This window comes from Arctopsyche grandis, chromosome 3 (assembly GCF_051622035.1).
Source record: "Arctopsyche grandis isolate Sample6627 chromosome 3, ASM5162203v2, whole genome shotgun sequence".
Lineage (NCBI taxonomy): Eukaryota > Metazoa > Arthropoda > Insecta > Trichoptera > Hydropsychidae > Arctopsyche > Arctopsyche grandis.
Window position 1 is genome coordinate 19101259 of NC_135357.1, and position 21462 is coordinate 19122720.

The 21462-nt window shown below is 31.0% G+C and overlaps 1 protein-coding gene across 1 annotated transcript in view; it reads left to right on the top strand.

Annotated features, from left to right (window-relative positions):
- LOC143909145 (octopamine receptor beta-1R-like) overlaps positions 1-9660 on the top strand; it is a 54706-nt gene extending 45046 nt beyond the window's left edge. The window contains exons 2-3 of the mRNA XM_077427045.1: positions 7671-7862; positions 9306-9660. Coding sequence (XP_077283171.1) covers positions 7671-7862; positions 9306-9660 — 547 coding nt within the window. The remainder of the gene's footprint in view (positions 1-7670; positions 7863-9305) is intronic.
- Positions 9661-21462: the final 11802 nt, after the last annotated feature.

Sequence of the window (21462 nt, forward strand, 5' to 3'; positions counted from 1 at the left end):
TTTCCAGCATTATAATTCATTTTTTCTTTTGGAAGATTTTGCATTCTTGTGAACTGTAAAATCTTGAGATTTTGATTGACCCGCTTTCAGGCAGGTATTTTTTCGAGTTACCGTAATTTTAATTAAACGATATTTCATATACAGAGAGTATAACCTGGAATTTTAAATCTTTGAAAGTTGACATTAGCGAAAGATCAAGAGCAGCCTCTACCACTAATTTCCCTTTGGCTCAATTTTTTTCTTTAATTATTCGAATCTATCTTTATATTGCAGATTTTGAAGCAAAGAGTTTCATCGCTAAGTTGAAACGACCCTCGATCAATTAAATTGAAATTTACTTTTTTCCTTAAATACTTTTTTTATATATGTATGTATCTTATATAATAATTGTCTAGTGCGTGCGTGCGCATTTACAAATTACTCGCTGTTAATACCATGCTCCGTCTCTCTTTCTTCTCTTGGAATCGTATATCGTCGAAAGAGACTCGGCATATTACTTCGTTCAGATGAGTGGCCGACAAAAACAAATTTTATTTATCAAAAAAATTAATTATATTTAAAATTATTAATTTCGTTGATCCAAAATGCGATATTTTACCGAGTGTACCAATTACATATGTGCTCACAGGCCACTAATCATCATCATATATATAAAGACGGTAATCTGTGTGTGTGTGTGTGTGGGTGTGTGTGTGTGTGTGTGTGTCCTAACTCTCGCCGAACATAATGAACGAATCGATAAAAATCGATTAATTCATTTTTCGACGAGACGACTTTGTCGCGACTCGAACCGATCACCCCAAATAGCCTGAATATGGGTCTAAATTGAGCTAATGGTCTCGGACATCACGCCAAATCCAATTTTTCATTTCGCCTTTTTTTTTAAACATTAATTGAAATATTCCTTCTCGTCATATAAAAATACGTAATTTTAATAATTTAATTTAGCGAGGTTTTGAACCATTTTTTTTTCTTTTCATATAAAACAATTAAATATATATTTTTAATTGAAATTATTGAAATTAATTTATATTGTAGCGATATTTGAAAAATAAAATTAATTCCAAATCGCCCAGAACAGGTCGCTAGCCATTAGACTACAGCCTCGACAGAAAAAACGCTCTAAAATTACTTAATATTCGATTATCCTATAGAAGTATGGGGAACCAATCATTCGCGTATCTTCGGCTTTCGTCGACAATCTTTTTCGATTTCCGATTTCTTATGATCAACCATCAACCAGTATGGGGAACAAATTTTTTTTTTTCATATTTTTCATTTTTTTCATATTTTTATTATTTTCAGTTTTTTCATTTTTTTTCATTTTTTTCAAATTTTTCATCTTTTTCATTATTTCCATTTTTTTCATTTTTTTTTCATTATATTCAGTTTTTTCATTTTTTTTCATTTTTTTCATATTTTTCATTTTTTTCATTTTTTTCATATTTTTCATTATTTTCATATTTTTCATTTTTTTCATAATTTTCATTTTTTTGTGCCTTTGTCTTTCCGAAACCAGTCGATTCTATATCTTTAACTTTATTTTTATTCGAGTTTCAATTTCTTTTCGAAACCACCCGTTGAAATCAACGGGCCCTACACTAGTATAATATAATAGCATAATGAGTAAATGTGTATACAGTAAAAGTTATTACGAAATTATATTCAATATATAATATATGTATAATAATATTAGTATTCCAAACATTTTCATATATCATACATACATAAATAGTTGTATTGCGCGGCGTTATTCAGATTGAAAAATATCGAACTTCGCGGTCTATGATACATAGGATAGCAAACCAAATTTGATAATTTTAAATTGAAAACTATAGATTTTGCATTGCCACAATAACAAATTGACTAATATTTTTATTGTTAAGTACATATGTATATAGATTATAATATGATACTAGCGTACTTACTCACACCGAAATTTTGTCCGTATAATTGAAATATCTATGATTGATGAATTTTTAATATAATTGAAGTCATATAAATAGCCCGTGATTTATTATTTATGACTCGGAGGCATATTGGCATGAATCGATTTTGTCAATAATGTTGTGCGTGCGGGAAGCTAGTATATGTATAATATTGTTCAGTGACCATTTTATCATATTGATGAAAAAACGTATCCTTTCCCGATATAGATTTTTTGCTGACAAAATCACAATCTCTTCAAATTGAATACAGTTCCGAAGAAAATTATTTAAATCCAGAGGATTTAGAAACAAAAACTTAGCGGAGCTGAAGTGGATTTTCCAGCCGTATTTTTGGACGGAGAAATACCTAGCTTAAAATTTCTAAATAAAAATACCAAAGTTGTTGTTTGACAAACATTAATTTATTTTCTTTGTTCACGTTTTGTTTATTGCGGCAATTTATAAGATGTCATATCATACATTTTTCGAATACACGTAACTTTAACGCAAATCTGCGGACTGACTGAAAATCACAAGGCCAAATCATTTTTGCTCTATAATAATATTATATATACGAAGTATTATGATTGTGAGAAAATTTGACCTCAAGATTTTTATTTAGTTAGAAAGCGTCATTTTTCTTTGTTTAACGATATTATACGAAAGATAATATCTGACTTTTTACACAACGACATTTTTTCGCTGATAAGCACTCTCTCGAATAGACGTGGTTTCACATTTACAAAATGAAGGTATATCTAATAATAAGATGCATTAATAGGGCAAACATTATCGAGAATAAAACAAAAACTAATCATAACTTAACGTTCAAGAAGCACTAGAAGGTGAACGATTCAAATATAAATAGGGGAAGAAGTTTTGTGGCTGGGGTAGATCACGATCCGCAAACTGATCGTCCACCGTCACGTCTTTGAGCCCGAAGCGACATAACGATACCAATTTCAAATTGGAGGAAATCCTGAGTAAGCTTTTACCGCTATGATCACGTAGCCGTGTGAAATGTGTTCGTCGGTTAATGACATGATTCAAAATCAATTTTACGATCTTGAAACATCGCTGTAACTGCGTTATCGAGCGGTCGACGAGAAAAGGGTTAACATTCGGGGGACATGTGTTGACAATCTGACGCTAATTGAGGGATTATTCCGTAAATTGAGCCCTCGTTAGGAGAACGCGTGAACACAATTAGCCGTGCTTATAGGGTACTTTGTTCTACGCACAACGGACAGTTTTAATTTACTTGAGTACTGAACATACACATAATGTATAGGTATCGTCTTCTGAAGAACGCAAAGTGAAATTGGGGCTTTGTCTATCGATTTAAACTCGAATATCAAAGCATCCAATCAGTGCTGATGCCGAGCATTTCAATCACTAAGTCACTCACCTGTAATAATGATTTACATATGTACACGCATTGCATATGATATATATTACGAAAGACATCATTATATTTGAAAATGGTTTGACTTAATTCACAAATCAAAAAATCACTTATTTTAATTCGATATGTCCAAAATCTCAGAATTTACATACATACGTATTGCAGGCCAACAGTTTTTTAATATTGTTAAGGCGAAACATTACATTTAATATTTTGCGAATTATTTCTCGTAATGAAGAAAATTGTACTTATGCTGCTTTCATATACATATAACGGCCCATATGTATTATATAGGTAAATGCTTTAATAAAGGAAATATATTTATTACGTTTGAATTTCCTTGGAAATAGCTGTGAATCTGAAATAAACACCTTTTCCTATTACTATTGTTCTCATTGAAAATATATACACTCCGATTTGTTCCATAAATAAATCAAGTAAGCAAAGAACCTGTCGTACTCTATTAGGGTGAATTAATAAGTAAATTGGAAATGGAATTATCTAGATTTTGCCATCATATAGAGAATGCCGTAAGCATATTATACATACGCATAATATAATACGATTAAAATATATTTTTTGTTAATAATAAATTAAATTTTATATGTTATCTAGATTTTGCCATCATATAGAGAATGCCGTAAGCATATTATACATACGCATAATATAATACAATTAAAATATATTTTTTTTGAATAATAAATTAAATTTTATATGTTTACAATTTCGTTACGATTTGATATACATATGTATGTATACATATATTTGATATACATATGTATATTGTATTTTGTGTCCATTCATGATGTTCGAAAAAAGAAAAGTCTCAAGTATATGAACGGAGAATGGGAAAATACCGGGAAGTGTACGCGTATCAAATAATCCCGACGCAATCCAGAGGATATTTTCTTTTTTGCGTTCACTCGAAAAGAGAAAAATGATTGAAACATCAAATGATCTCCCTTTCCGTAAAAATCCTTTGTACATAACCGGCACAGATTTAAAAGGTCGGGTGTATCTTAAACGGATGATGGAGGATCAAATATTTATATTGGTAGGAATAATATGAATAAACTGCTATACTTGGACTTTTTTCGGTCGATATTTTACATGCCAAAAATATGCAGTTATTGAAACGAATCTAAATTTTTATTCATTTTGTGGTGAAGATTGTTTTTTTAGAAGTATGTATTTTTAGGAATATGCACATTGCAGACGTTTAAAATATTTTTTTTTAAATATAATATATTGAAATTCAACTCGCATAAATTTATAACTATTAACTTTACGGATAGTGAAATTTTTGAAGAATCGTTTCAAAGAAATATATTACTTTTCACGTTGAATTTTGTGGCGTATCTTCTCCATAAATTTTCAGCGTCACATGGTGGAAAGTACATATCTACATAGTGGAGATATGAACAAAGTTTCGGCTTAATTTATCATAGAAGCACTTCGTCTAAGCTGCTAGAGTTATAATCCCAAAGCTTTTGGCACCACTTAAAATTCATCGAGACAAAAAAGGAAACGCACCAAAATCATTATCCAATTATACCGGCTTTCAGTCTATTTTCTGAAAATCGGACAACACAATTCGAAACGAATCATTGTAGCCAATTATCTCTATCAAATTATTGCTATTATGCTCATTACACACAACAATTAGCGCTAATGGTGACTCCGTGGCAATAATTTCATACAAAGTACGGCCATTTCGGTAAATGAGGGCGAATCAGGTGAGGCAGAAGTAGATGATGGCTCAATAATTATTATCTACTTCCACTTAGACGATCGTAAATTATGAAATTATTATATGTAACTGTTTTATAAGTGTGACTATATTTATAGTTTAACCCTTTTTTCGTCGTCCCTTCGAGTCCAATCACCCCTCGAATAAGATTCTTCAGCAGCGATGCGTAATATTGCGAAATCTGACGATAGGTAGACGACAGTTTCGCCTCTCGACCCGTGTAAAAATTGAACATGTGACGCGAGACGTTCCGCACGGTTGGTCGCAAAGGGTTAAACTCTTTGAAATGCTCCCTTTAGTGGAAAATTATCACACGTTTACCGAACGCTTCGTTTATTTTTATGACAGCCATATTAGTCCTGGGCGGAGGAGAGTCCTGAATTACTTCTTTATTTACGTTGTGCGTACATACATACATACATACCTATATAAATAACACAAGGAAACACTCTGAATTTAAATTTGTCGAAATGCCGTATTAATTCACTTTTACATGAAACGGTAGTGCGTTTGTACGTATAAAATATATAAATACACACACACACACACACACACACACACACACACACACACATACATACATTTTCAGTCAACGTTTTCAATGTGTAGTCAACGTTTTCAATTTGCGCATTTGTCGAGACTTCTATTTGACTTTTTAACAGGACAAGCATGCTTTGAATTGGGAAATTCTACCAAAATTTTCGAACGAGCAGCAGCATCACCTAAATATAAAAATATTGCGATTATTATTTTTTTTTCGACTGCTTCGTAATTTATTTGAATTTTTTATTAAACCCAAATGAAACTTTGAATGAAAACTAATCTCATATAACATCAATTTCAGAGTAGAAATTTGATTGAAATTGGAAAAGTCAAAACATTTTACCTTCATATAAGATTAAAAAATATATACGTAAATTGAAAAATTTAATATTACTCGAAACGGTGAACTAATTCAACTTCTTAATCTAAATTCGGTTGGAGGTTCAAACAATTTAAGAAGGTTCTTCAGCGCTTAAAGTTCCCATCACATTCTGGCAAACGTTAGGATTGTCTCTATCTCTCTCAGCTAATCAACTAAGTCAGTGGCGCATCAAATTCAGTCCGAAGTGAATTTCCACACAAGTTAACAAGATTGTAAGGATGCTTAAGATACCCCAACGTTCACATATACATACATATGTATGTACATACGCACTGGGAAATAAACTCATACTTATACCTTTATCGTGTACAAGTCGAATCAACGAAAAGATCGAATTATCATAAAATTCAAATTACATAAATATACTCTCAATAATATTTTATCAACTAATATTTTACCTGTATCAATAGTACATATTTATTTAAATATAGTTAATCTTATTATTTAAATTAGTAAATAAGTAATAAGAAAATCACTCCATTTATTTAGTCTTATATTATAAATCCATATGTATCAACTTTCTCGTATTCTACGAACATACATACATACATATGTACATTATATTATTTAACGATTTTGTATTACAGTATATTATGAATATACTATGTATTAAATGATGTCACTAGGCTTTATTCATCCACTATACAGATTTGCATAATGATTTCTGTTTAAAATTTTAGGACTTAATCCATTAATGGACCAAATTATTTAATCATAGAAAATTAAAATAGCCGAACATTTGGCGTCTGGGAAATTATATTAATAACTAGGCAAATATTCCTGAAATTTCATGTGGCGTTAGATAATATTTGATCCTATAATATGTATATTATTTTAAATAATAAGATATTAAAGTCTTGGCTTATATTTGAACATTCATATTTAAGTAACAATGTAATTTTTTTTCAGTATAAAAGCTATTTATGTTATTTAAAAAAATGATATGTGTACATTTGTATGAAATCTTTCTAAGGTCAAGTTACTCGAGCATTAAGTCACCAATTCTATTTCTTTTTCATTTTGATTTGAATTTTTTCTATGCATAGGTATATTATGAATAAATTGAAATCTGAATTCCGTCAAATTTTGGATAAATGAGCATTCTAACTACGATCTACATACTCTGCAATACATTATACAAAATAAAAGCAGCCTGGGAATAAATTCCATGGTGTGGTCAGAAAACAATCCAGATTTCAATATAATCGAAAATATATGAAGCATGATGGGCAGAAAAACTAAGGAAAAAAGTCTAAATCGATTGGGGAAATTAAAACTTTTATGTTCGGTAAAATGAACTTAATGATGAATTTTTAATGGGTTTTTTCGATTTGTTTTGTAACCTCTACCTCAAGTTTTGAAAAAAAATATCATTTGCATCCAAAATTTATAAGGATATTTCTCATAAAATTACTTATTGACAAAAGAGATTTTTTTTGCTAAAGATGAGTTAGAGAAAGTAATGCAAAAACTATTGCTTTAATTTTTTATTCATTCATTGTATTTTAAAAATATCATAATTCACGTGTGATGCTAGTGATACTCTTCGCTTTGCGTCAGAGTACCTATACATATATGTACATACATACATATGTATATACTACATACGTAATATTTTAGATGAATTTTATTGAAATTCATATTTTTCTTTTTTGTATGCAGGAGCAAAGTGGCAGCACTACTTCTGGACAAGCATCTTCAGATCAACGGCATAGGAGTTGGTGGTAGAGCCAGCATAGCAGCTCCGGCTCCAGCCGCAGCATGCAACAGGATGAAGAGGGAGAGAAAAGCCGCCAGAACTCTCGGCATAATCATGACAGCATTTCTCGCCTGCTGGCTTCCATTTTTTCTCTGGTAAGAATGCTATAAATATTTTTGAACTGTACAACTATGAAGAAGGGACTTTCGCTATCGATCGGGGATGCTGTGGTGCGCCTTTCGTGAAAACCAATATACAGGGTGTTGATTAAACCAATCAATATACAGAGTGTTCGCCTACGAGTTGATTAAATGTAGAACACACACTTGAACACACATAGACAGCACGCCGACTACAGCAGCGGAAAAAATGTCTTCCTAGAGTACAATAGAGATGCCTCTTTAATTATGAAGCGAACAAAAGCTCCACTGTATCACAGATATTTCACAATATGAATACCAGTATACATACATACATCCTCATAAAAATATGAAATATTTATTATTTGTGGAGCTTTCCAAATATTTAATGCGCAAGTTGGGTTTATTTTAAATGGATATTAAAAACGAATTAATTTTTTTTTTTTACATATACATATACCAGGAAGGCCTTACAGGTAAACCCCAATGCGCCTTCCTGGCCAATTACAAACAATGCTGCATTTTTATTACACAAGTCAATGAATTACGAGACACTGAAAACTCGTAATTAAGGAGACATCTATGAATTGTACATACATTTTATTGTACATTAAATCATACTTAAATAGTGGTGACATAGTACGTAAGAAGGATTTTAGCCAATTTAATCGGGAACCATTTTAACAATTAAATCAGAAAAATTGGTAACGAACTCTGATAGGAAACGATCGACCTGGAGTCACATATATCCAGGTCTGATCAGCAGCACTACAGATATACTCAGAAAAATTCTTGTCAATTGCGGTCAGCTCATGGGATCAAACCCGGCGCCTCTCGGTGCTAGGCAGAAGCTTAACAACCGAGCTATGCTGCTGGCAAATGTACATATATAAAGCAAATAAATGGGAACTCATACATACATATATTATATGATGAAAAACCATTAAACTTTCTTCACAAGAATATTAGATATGTATTTAGTATTTCACACATGTATTCTTCTAGCTTCAATCACATCTCTTATGTACATACTGTCACTTATGTATGTACATATTTTTGCTTCTTCCATCTGAGACGTGCTTCTCACCCATTAATTCCTCTTTAAATCGTTTCACGCCATTTTAAGAATGTGTATTTACATACTTCTCTAAATAGGCTTTTTTCCATTTTACCCCCACAAAAGGTGTGTATAAACAACGGTCAGTTAAGATAATAAAGTGCGCATTTCTTCCTTAGTAAGATGGATTTTTATAGCATACAATCTCTACATAAAATTTTTGACAATATTTATATGTAATTATTTCTAAAATTGGTTAAAGCGTATTTCCATTCTTCAAACACAACTAAATGCTAAGCAAATTGAAAATTATGCATTCCTATCTTGATTTTCACTAATGCATACAATAGTACGACTGCAGTCAATTTTAACTTGAATTGAGTTCCTCATTTTATTTTCAGGTATTTGATAACTACTTTATGTGGAGGTCCTTGCTACTGTCCTCCGATGGTGGTGACAGCCGTTTTTTGGGTAGGATACTTCAACTCGGCGCTAAATCCTTTAATCTACGCCTACTTTAACCGAGAGTTTAGGGTAGCGTTCAAGAAGACACTCGAGTCCTGCTGCAGGACCATTCTGAGGAGCGAACCCGGTAACAATCTTTTCAGCGGTAGGAGCTTCGGAAGAAGGGAGTTGCATGTTCACTCAAATGCCAGCTCTGAAATACATATGAATAACTGCTTGAAAATATCGCCGAAAAACGAACAACCGTGCGTACTCAAGGAACAAATTGTACATGGCGAGAGTGTCACGTAAGATTCATGACAATGAATTCACATAAATATTGCACAATAATCATCATTACACTTTGTTAAAAATGTACTAGATACATTTCAAATCTTGAAAATAAATATATATATATATAATCAATTAAATGACCTATTGCGATTGAACACGACGATGCAGAGATGTAAGATGCGACAATTTTTTATTTGATATTATCCGCTGATTAGAAAAAGACATATTTAAGTTTGTTTTTAATGTACCAATTTTCTTTTATAATCATATTATAAAACGCATAGTACATATTATTATGATAATTACAAGTTCCTCCGCTCCATAGTTTAGTTCAACCCAAAATTTTCCAATCATCTGAATAATTCGTACATTAGTATATAGGTAAACATATACAGCTCGTTTTTAAATCAAACCAAATTCAATCAGAAATACGAAGATTCATCGACTTTGTTGAAATCGTAGAGTTACTATTTATACAAAGCACAATATGAATGTACATATTATAAGACTAGATTATTCCGAAAAGTATAATACATATATATTTTAATTTACATTCAGCATATTAAACATAGAAATTCATTTTGAATTTAATTGAAATAACTATTAAAGTAAATCCACAAAATATGTACATCAATTTTTGTACTTGTTATCAATTTTTATAACTATAGTTGAATTCACATAAAATACTTTTTTAAAAACAAAATCTCTATAATAAACAAAATTTCTATTTTTAATTTAATGAAATTATCGCCAGTTAATTTATTTAAAATATCTCTATAGAAAAATTTTTATTTACATTTAATTGTGAAGTATTTCTAAACTTATTTTGTCAATTACATAAGTAATACATATGTAAATGTATGTAAATGTGTTAAGAAATAATACCCCTATAAAATATTGGTGTGTTTATGCATTGAGTGTCAGATAATATGTGTATATACCTATGCATAATTATATTGTAATATCATCTTGCATTCTACATATATATGTTTACACCTATGTATGTATATGATATTTACTGTTAAATTGTGCAAACAGACATACATATATGTAATTACATGATTAAACTATAATTGTGCCAAAATGAATTTCTTGTAGGTGTAATATAAGTGAATATTTAAACATGAATGTATAATAAAATTACTTAATATACCTATAATATCACAAAATTATAAGTGGAATATAAATGTATTTTTGAATAAACATACATACATAATACTTAAATAATATGTTATTGCATACACATTATTCTGAAAACACCTACATTTAATATAAATTGATACGTACATATAGTCTATTTTTGTGTGTACATATATGTACATATGTACCAGTATATTCATTGTTAAATTCCTAAATAAACAAAACACACTATTCGTACGATTCATAAGGACCAACGTGAGAAACAATAAAAATAATGATATGTATACAAAATAATATCCATATTAGTAGGTATATGGTGTATTTGAATCATTTTAAACAATCATAGAAAGTATATGAATTAACCATATCATAATAATAAATTAATTATAAGCAAATATTACAATATTATATGTATGTATGTATGTATGTAACATAGGTATTATAAAGTGAAAAATCAATCATATAGGTTTTCACTGAGTACTGTAACTGATTACACGGTGTTTTAACAATCAATTCTGATATAATTTTTGTGAAATTATTCAAAATGTATGTATACACATTTATCTATAGAATATAAATTATTAATTGTGTTGATGTGAATTGAGATGGAATTTAAAATTATCTATTTATTAAATGTATAATGAATTTGACGGAAATATGAACTGTTATTATATTATGATTTGTTATCGAATGGAATGAAGTAATAAAAAAAAATTTAAAAAAATCATTGTCCTTTATTTTTCTTTTTAATGCATATAAAGGTCCGAATATATTATCAAGCACTGCACTTAAATATCTCGACATGACATTGCACGGAAAAGACTAATTCTATTCATAATATACAACACCACCCGTTTTCAACATGTTCATACATAAAATCGGCTTACATATACACTATAGAGCGCGATGATATGGTGCAATATTGCTTGCGTCGTATCGCCGAGTCAATATTGTCACAATATGACGGTTCCAAAAATATTCATAGTCGCATGACAGCACTTTCGTTAGTACGGGTGCACTTGCCACTATGACGTCACGTCATGCGTGAATATTTCTACAGTGGCCAAAGAAAACCGGTTCTGTGTGATACGTTTCGGTGACATGTACTGCTGTATTGTATTAATATAACGTGTCGGTTGCTGCTGTTTCAGATATGTCACATATACATTACGAATCATATGAATGCGTCGATGTAGAATATACCAAAATATATTTCTCGTCCTGCTTTTTATGTGCAGTTTCTGGCTTGAGCTGTACTGGTATAAACGAGCATTCATACATTCCCATATATTATATCGAACATATTGATTGTATACATATTGCAAACTAAGGGTTCAAAATATTCGAATAACGAATATCGTATAGTAGCTTTAAATGATTTATTTGTAGTTTTAAGAAGGTCAAGATATTAAAATTTTAAAAGAATCATACATAATCTGGAATATCAAATAGAATATTTATTTTACATACATATATACCAGGAAGGCCTTACAGGTAAATCCCAATGCGCCTTCCTGGCCAATTACAAACACAAATGCAGCATTTTTTTATTACAAGTCGTTGAATTGCGAGACACTAAAAAACTCGCAAATTAGCGAGACATCTATGAGTTGTACATAAATTTTATTGTACATCAATCAAACTTCAAATAGTGGTGACATAGTAGGTAGGAAGGATTTTTAGCCAATTTTATTTTCCGGGAACCGTTTCAACAATGAAATCAGAGAAAATTGGCAAACTCTGATAGGAAACGATCAAGCTGGAGTCACAACTCCAGGTCTGACCAACAGCATACTCTGAAAAATTAATTTTCATTCAGGGATTGAACCCGGCACCTTCTTGACGCTAAGCAGAAGCTTAACGACCGAGCTATGCTGCTGGCTATATGTACATATATGTGTTGAAGATTGAAAATAAAAAAATAAGATCGTATAAAAAGTATTCGAATTATCGGATTTGGAACCCCTAGTAATATTAATACTAATATTAATAATATACGGTAAACGGATTATTTTTTCACAAGAAAATCGCGAATACTGAATATCTGTCACCCGAGTTTTCGTTAGTATGATGGTTCGCTACATTATACAATTTTTGTTATATTAAAATTTTCCAATTTAATAGATAAAATTAAACGAGACAGGGGAAACGCTATTAAATATCATTTATTTTGACATGAAATCGAATTAAGAGTAAATTTTCAACTAAGAAATTTACATGTTCAATTTTCACGGTATATTTTACACACTCCTACACATCGGGGTAGTGTGAACCGTAAACGGGAATTTTCATTAGAATTTCAGAACGCAAACAAAGGAAAATCACGCCCATCTAGTTAAACAAGGAGCGATTATCTTTCCTACCACTTCATAAATTCATTTTTATTCACATGAACGGATAAAATTATGCGACAACGTCAACGTAGTAGAAAAACCTTCTCTCGTCTGAAGCTTCATTATTCACTGTCTAGGAAAACATTCGTCTGACAGGAGAATATACATATGTACGTATGTATATTTTAATAAGTTAGTCATACTTGTCACGACACCAAAAGGTGACTGTTAAAAATGTGAAATGTCTAGCTCTGAGATCCATTTTAAATTTTGGATCAGACAGTAAAATGGGTATTGATGACAGTAGCCAACAAAATATTATATGTAGGTACATACATGTCGACAGTAAGAACATTTTAACTGGGAATTTTAATATTCATAACGCCGAATTTGATGTGATAATGGACTGTACTGGAGATAATTTGTTTGTCCCCGAAGGGATGGGCGTTAAAATGAGTTTAGGAATCATCCGACCCTAAACGAAACATTAAAACATCGTAACATGCGATGGTTTCGATAAACCGCAGGGCAAATGGTCTTTGGACCGCTTTTAAGGTCGATTGTAAATTGTAAAATCTACAGACAAGTCCCGACAGTGGCGTGCGCTGAAATTCTCTCTCTTTTTGTCGTACAGCCTTACTTAATGTGCACGAGCAGGGTAAAAGAGGAACAGGCTGTTCCTCTTGTATCCCGTTCGTCTTGTACAAAAAGAGAGAGAATTTCAGCGCACGCCACTGGTCCCGACTATAACATATGTCGTAGATAAAGATGCTACCAAGAACAGATCGATAGAAAAGTCTCTCATATTGACAAAATAATCAAACATTATGTGTGAGATAAATTGAAACTTCCAAGCTAATGAGTAAAAAAAGACTAATAGAATTTGTAGTCGACATTTTTTGAAGGTGTATTTATGATATTTTTAAATATATATTTATGATGATTTTAGCATAATTTAAAAATAAAACAAATATATTTATAATATCTGTTTGGTATTATACAATTACCCATCTAAATACTGACAATTTTGTGACATGGACAATTCCATAATGATCTCGAACGAAACTAGGTCTATAAAAGATTATAAAAAGAATTTAGAAGTATTGTGACTATATATAATACCTTGTTCTAGTACATTTTTTACAATGGACACAGTAAAAAATAATTATAACGATCAATACTTTTAATTTAGTGTACTCAAAAGAAATAAGAAAATCACGCCCGCTAAAGGTTTACGATAAAGAATGTGAAAAAATCATTGTTTTATTATTAGTACGAAGAATTCAAAAGTTCTTTTGATAGAGTTTGTTATTTACGATTAAATTTCCTTTAGACTGGCTTATCTAATATTCATTTATTAATATGTCAAAGGGCTTGTATGGATCTTCGTCATCATACGTTTTATTGAATTCTTGTACGCTTTTTTCGTTAAAAAATTCGTTTTTGATCATTTTTCCGTAGACATTATATCGCGTAATCGTTTTGTCGGGACGTTATATCGTTCGGCGTTTCATTCGGGGATGTTTCGTCATGGATTCATATAGGTATACACAGGGCTAACGAGAGGGGGGGTACAGAGTATGCAAATAACCTGGGCCCGGGATCCAGAAGGGCCCAGTCGATTTAATTCATTTAATTATAGATAGCATTTTAATTCATTTAATTATACATATAAAGTTCACTTTTCATCGAGTAAACAAGTTTGTGCACCCAGGCTATTAGTTAGTATATAATATTAGGTAAACGGGTTACATCCCAAATGCGACAGGAGATCCGCGCAAGCGATTTTCGTAGCGACGCTTATCCTGGTAGCGATTCACATTTGGGATGTTAGCACCGAGCCATAATATTATAAGTTTCAAAATATCACTCTAATTTAAATTTGTAAATGAAAATATTGTTTATGAAATTATGTTAAATATATTTTTGTTGATTATAATCGATTTTAATTTAAATACGTACAACTTTCCAAATACCAAACATTTTTCATAAATATTTTTACTAGGTTGAATCAAATTTTTTTCTTAGGGTCCACTGCTACAAAATTGTATCGGGGCCCGGATTTTCTCTCGGCGGCCATGGGTATACATCTTAACTGTACGTGGACGGCCGGGCGAGTCGTGAGGTTGGAATGAAAATTGTTCATATATACACCGGGAGTACATAGAAATGCTGGAAATCACGCAATGATGCAAATTGACCGCAAGGGCAATGCTTGCCGAAGCCATTAAGGGAGCTACAGACGCTCCGGAATTCCGGAGAGGTCTACTGTGAGGCGACCCATGTTGACGCAGACCGCAACGTGTGTAGGAAGATTCGCCTTGAGGTCGACGAGCGTACAAGTCGCCTCATATCGAAGCAAATTCTGTTCGTTCGCCTCAAGGCGGATACCCCCTTTTCATTATTCCCTCTCCGTTGTCGCCATGCCGCTGCTCGCACCACACGATCACTTCTGAGAATTGACGTAAAGTTGTAACATCGCGTCATACCGGAGCGTGTGTAGCCCCCTACAATTTCAGGTCGACCGAAAATAATACCTCAAGGTCTACCACAAGGAATACCTCTCCGGAATTCTGGAGCGTCTATAGCCCCCTGTAGCGACAATAGCCTCGGTGTATAAATTCCTCTCCAAAACCACCCGTTTAAATAACAACGCGCACAAAACTAGTTTAATAATAATTTGAGTCCTTACGAATACAATTATTCGTAATACATTACGAATAATTCGTTTTTTAAATTGTTGAAAGTGAGAACGTACTGTGGTAGTGAGTATCTTTTAATCATTTCAACTATGTAGGTTAAGCATTTATTCCCAAAATATTCATAGAACATGGATGGACTTTAGCAGTGGCGGCGCTTCGGGTCGAATTGTGAATAATTAATAAGTATGCTTACAATTGCCGCATTTTACTGGCGAACAATGACGGGAGGCATCTTGGCGCACTACCATTGTCCATTACAATGCTACCAACTACACACCTTCAAGGTGGCATTACTGTATTTAATAACAATAGACGAACGAGCAATCATCATACATAATACCTACATACATACATACATATTTACATATGTATGTGTGTCAATCATCGGAAAATCTCCAAATACGCAAAACATTCCAAAATTCCGGAAAACGAGTGCTATTGTTCGATATTAATTGCTGGCGAATTTGTTTTTAATCGGAATTGAAAATAAATGCCCGAAAAGAATCGCTCATTGAAGTATCGAATTTCCTATACAAGTGTGTGAGGATGGGCAAACGGAGGGCGTGCTATGGAAAACAATCAGCACGGCTTGCAAAGGTTTTACCGATAATATCGGAATGTGTTCAAGTAATCGACACTCAAGAAAATTAATCCCGAAGCGGTAAACATCGAGCTATTTTCCAGGATCGCTACTGTAAGCTCAAAATTAAACGGTATAAAATTACATATATTCATTAAACATACATATATTATATATGTATATTATTGTTATTGCAATATATGAGTATTTGAGTTATACTTTTATAATTCATAAAATTAAGTAAAATAAATACACGAAATAAAATAAAATAAATATCTTAAAAGATGTCATCACCCATTTCGGCTCGTTTTTATTTTATAATAAAATTGTAGTCACATTGTTAGATAAATAGACAAATTACAAAACTATTACATTATACATAATTTAGGTACATTTAGATAATTTTTAACCTCACATTGCAATGTACATACTTACATTAACTTTATATAAAAAATATTATTTAATGTATGTTTACAGTTGAAATGTATCTTACAGTTATTACTATTTCGTAGTCGAAATTGTAACAAACTAGTGTTGGAATATATTCCATCTAACCTGGTACCAACTACCCTTATAGTTGAAGTGTATTTTCAGTCGTAATATATTTTGACTAGTTAGTTGCTGCCGTGCCTGAATGTGATATTTTCTAACTCAATGAGCGTAGGCTATCGGAGATTATTTGTCTGGTAGTCATTATTTTCATGGTTAATGTGATAAATGAGTGGAATTTTGATCTCCTCTAGAAATGTCAAGACTGAGGAGGATAATCTCTTCGAAATAATTAAATAAATAATGTCTTATAAATACGTACTTTATTAACAGAATCCCAAAAATAGCCATCGCTGATTAGTCTTCAAGTTACATTTTTTAAATTCTTCTTAAATATTTTCTCAAATTAAATTTTAATTGTTAAAAAAAATTCTAAATATAATATATAATAATATATCTGTGTTCAGTTTACTAAAAATACAAACAAAATGTTTTATTAGGTATATATATGTACATACATATATTGAAAAAGAATACTAAATAAAAATCAAAATAAATATTGTATGTATATAAAAACAAATTAAAATAATGTGAAAACAAAATAAATATTGTAAATATTGTTAAATATAAAATCATTATTATAATATTGAAAAATGCCTAGTCTTCCATAAAATCGCATTTAATGAAATTTAATAAAATTTCTCATTTTTTTCCTTCCAGTAAAGCGATACTAAATGTCGCTATAATTAAACCGTTAAAATGAAAAAAAAAATCCAATAATGAAACGACACGGTTTCTCTGCTCAGCAGCGAGAAACTGCTATTTGATAAAAGACGAGTAACAGGTGTTGGATAGGTATTCGGAATCGCTTAATTAAACATTTTCCTCGCTGCGACTCCGGGAAAACCGCAAAAGGTTTACCCAATAACTAACTCCCTTTCTACCTCCACTCGCTCTTACAGATATCCCCAACAACATCGATTTCTACAATATGATTACGACCGCTCCTGTAAGCATCCATAAATATGTACATATATAACAAAACCATATGACCGTATGAATACATACCTACATAATATACATAGGTGTGTACATATGTACATAATACCAGATATTTCACATTGCACATAATGCGCTTATGTACTTACCTAATATGTAGTCTGAAGATTTTAAACCCATCTTAGAATAATGTGGAATTATCATCCTACGATAAAATAACACAATAACAAATGTTTATTTCATTATCGATTCGCTACATTTATATGCCATAATGCTATGGATCAAAGAAGTATTACACATATTATATTTATGAAAAATATAAAGCATTTCCAGATAGGGTAAAAGCTTTACCTGATATACTATTTCCGATAAAATATGTATGTATATAGGTATGTATACATACTACATACATACATATGTACAGTTGAAGACAAATAGTATCCTCAAATCGAATAGAACGTTCGTATCGGTTTAACGTAATGGAAAAACGTATTTCTTTTTACTTGAAGAGACTCTTGGATTCTAGGAAGAGTTGGTTTGGATATAATAAAATGGTTTTTAATTAATTGGTTTGAACGGATACATCGTTTATAGTGAAGGGGCATACAGAACTAAAAGTTGAACGTGACCGAACTCGACTTTTTATAGCAACTATAAAAAGTCTATATATTATACATATACATAACTACAAAAAGGGACTTTGGCCGTGAATGACACGCATGCATAAATGTATATACATACATACATGGATACAAGTATCTTCGTTACTCAGATCAAAGTCGCAAAGTTGAAGAGACACCCTTACTTTATTTATTTATATAAATAACTCAAGTCAAGAAACAGCAGAATAGAATATTAAGTTCTTATTTTTACTCTACATCTTACACTATAAAATATGTATGAAATACAAATCAAGGGAATTCAATAAAACTTGCGTATATGATCGACTTAATGGCTTCGAGTTATAAAACTACAAAAGTTAGAAAATTTCAAATAAATATACATAAAAGGAACGTTACATCATATTTAGTTTCATAAAGTATTATAATTCTATGCGACTACTTCTCAAGATTGAATCAATCACTTTTTTTTAAATATATTTTATAGATACATATGTATGTACATATATGTACTCCTATATACAGTGTATATTTATTTACTTCAATATCGTGATATCAAAAGTTCAAAATACTGTAAGCACCTGGGGAAATTCATGCATTTGATATAATCTTCTTACATATAAAAGGAACTATAAATAATCTAGACATCTATATATGTATAATACAGATAGTATTAGTAACACTATGTCTACATATAATATAATATTTATGTATTTATGTAAATATGAATGATAACACAGTTTTAGGTATGTATGTAAATGTATTTTCCACAATTTCTTCAAAAAGCGTATACATCATTTTTTTTGCAAAAAAAAATGTAATACGTGTATATAAAAGATATTTATAATTGGTATCAAAAAGTTTTTTCGAAGTCATATTAAAGATATTGGATCTTTTAAATATATTTATATTTTTAATATAAAAATTTAAATATATTTTCAAATATGAAACGTATTTTTTCTGCTCATTTTATAGCGTTGGTAGAAATATGTAAGCCTTGTTTGTGGAAATTTGTATCTCCCGTATCTTGTATATTTAAAAAAAGCACTTTAAAGCAAAAAGAGAATTCGTAGAATGAAAGAAAACGATGTAAGGGCGTACGAAGATTACAAGCAAAATTTCTCACAATTCGAATTAACTCGCTTCAAAGAAATTTTGTAATTCTGTATGTTTTTTTAAATTCATTATTTAATCAAACGGACTTTTTTGCATTCATCGACTTTGTATCAGCTTTCAGTAAATTTTCAGCGTCGAGTAATTTAATTCTTATATATCAAGGAGCAGCATTGAATTCGCGCCCCCACAAAGATTTTTCTTAAAAATTAAAATTGATACATATTTTACACTCGTCATGTATTCGACTATAACAAACACACATATTTTCAAAATATATGTATATTCTATATTATGTACATAATAGCCTGTGTGCACGTAATTGTGCACTCAGAAAAATATCGCAATTCGAATCAACGGAGTTAATAATTTATTAGTACTTTTAAACACTCACCAAGCTCCGTCTCTTTCCACGAAATAAGATTCCAAGGGGAGAAAGAGATACGGAGCATGGTGTTAACAGCGAGTACATAAAATAAATAATATATTGTGTAAAAAGTGTATTACTCAGTGGTTGAGTTTATGATTAGCACCAAAAGATTATTGGGTTTGATCCCGGGCTAATCTTTAATACTGCTGGTTAGACTTCGATATTTGTGACTCGAAGCCGATCGTTTATTATCAGAGTTTGCCAATTTTATCTGATCATTGTTGAAACGGTTCCTCAAAATCGGAAAAAAAATCATCCTACATGTCGTCACAAATATTCTGTATCTAATTTAGTGTATTGTAAATAAAATATTTAAAACATTAAAAAATATTTAATTTGTAAGAAAATATTTACTAGTAAAATATATTCCTGCCAAGCCTTCCTGGTTTATATCTACGTAAAATAAAATAAAAAAAAATATATGTATATGTAGGTACTGTTTATAATCGTTACTATGATAGGATGCAACTTTTACATTAGGTCCGTTGCAGGAAAGAAGAATACTTTACTATATTATACTAGTGTTGTGCCCTTTGTTCTCAACGGGTGTTTTCGAAAGGGAATTGATAAAAATAAAGTTATATGTTACATAAATGTAAGTTAATTTATAGGCGCACGGGCACGTAATATTAATCGAAATAAAAAGTGGCACATTATGCACTTAGCAATCCAACTCGTTCGAAATGATGAATGAATGTGTGTGTGTGTGTGTGTGTGTGTGTGTGTGTGTGTGTGTGTGTGTGTGTGTGTGTGTGTGTGTGTGTGTGTGTGTGTGTGTGTGTGTGTGTGTGTGTGTGTGTGTGTGTGTGTGTGTGTGTGTGTGTGTGTGTGTGTGTGTGTGTGTGCACCTCTAGAATCCAGAATTGAAATCGAAACGGCTGGTTTCGGAAAGAAATTACGAATTCTGGTATACATATAATTTCGAAAGATAGTTAGTATATATTTTTTTATTTGTTTGTGACAGTCAATTTAATAAAAAATGAGTATTCCAATAAATAAAACTATTCAAATAAATTTAATAAAATGTTTACTATTAGATTAGTCATGTTTAAGCGGTTTATATTGCAAATACCGAGCGAAGCTGGGTAAAACCACAAGTAACATATATTTTAGCATTTCGAAGAACAATATTAATTTAATCTAATTTTCTTATTAAGATATTTGCTTGTGGAAAACGTTGAAAACGTTGCACCAAGGAAAACTAATTGGAAGCAAAATTGATTAAGTTTCGTTACTACGAAGCATGTATCAATATTTCTGAAACAAACTTACTACAGTGTAAATTTATTTATGGAAACATTTTTGTCTATAATACTATACCTCTAAAATATTCTAATAATTTTCATATGTAGTTAAATTTAAATTACGTCTGAAAGATCGAATAAAAGTAAAAATATGATATGTTATACATACA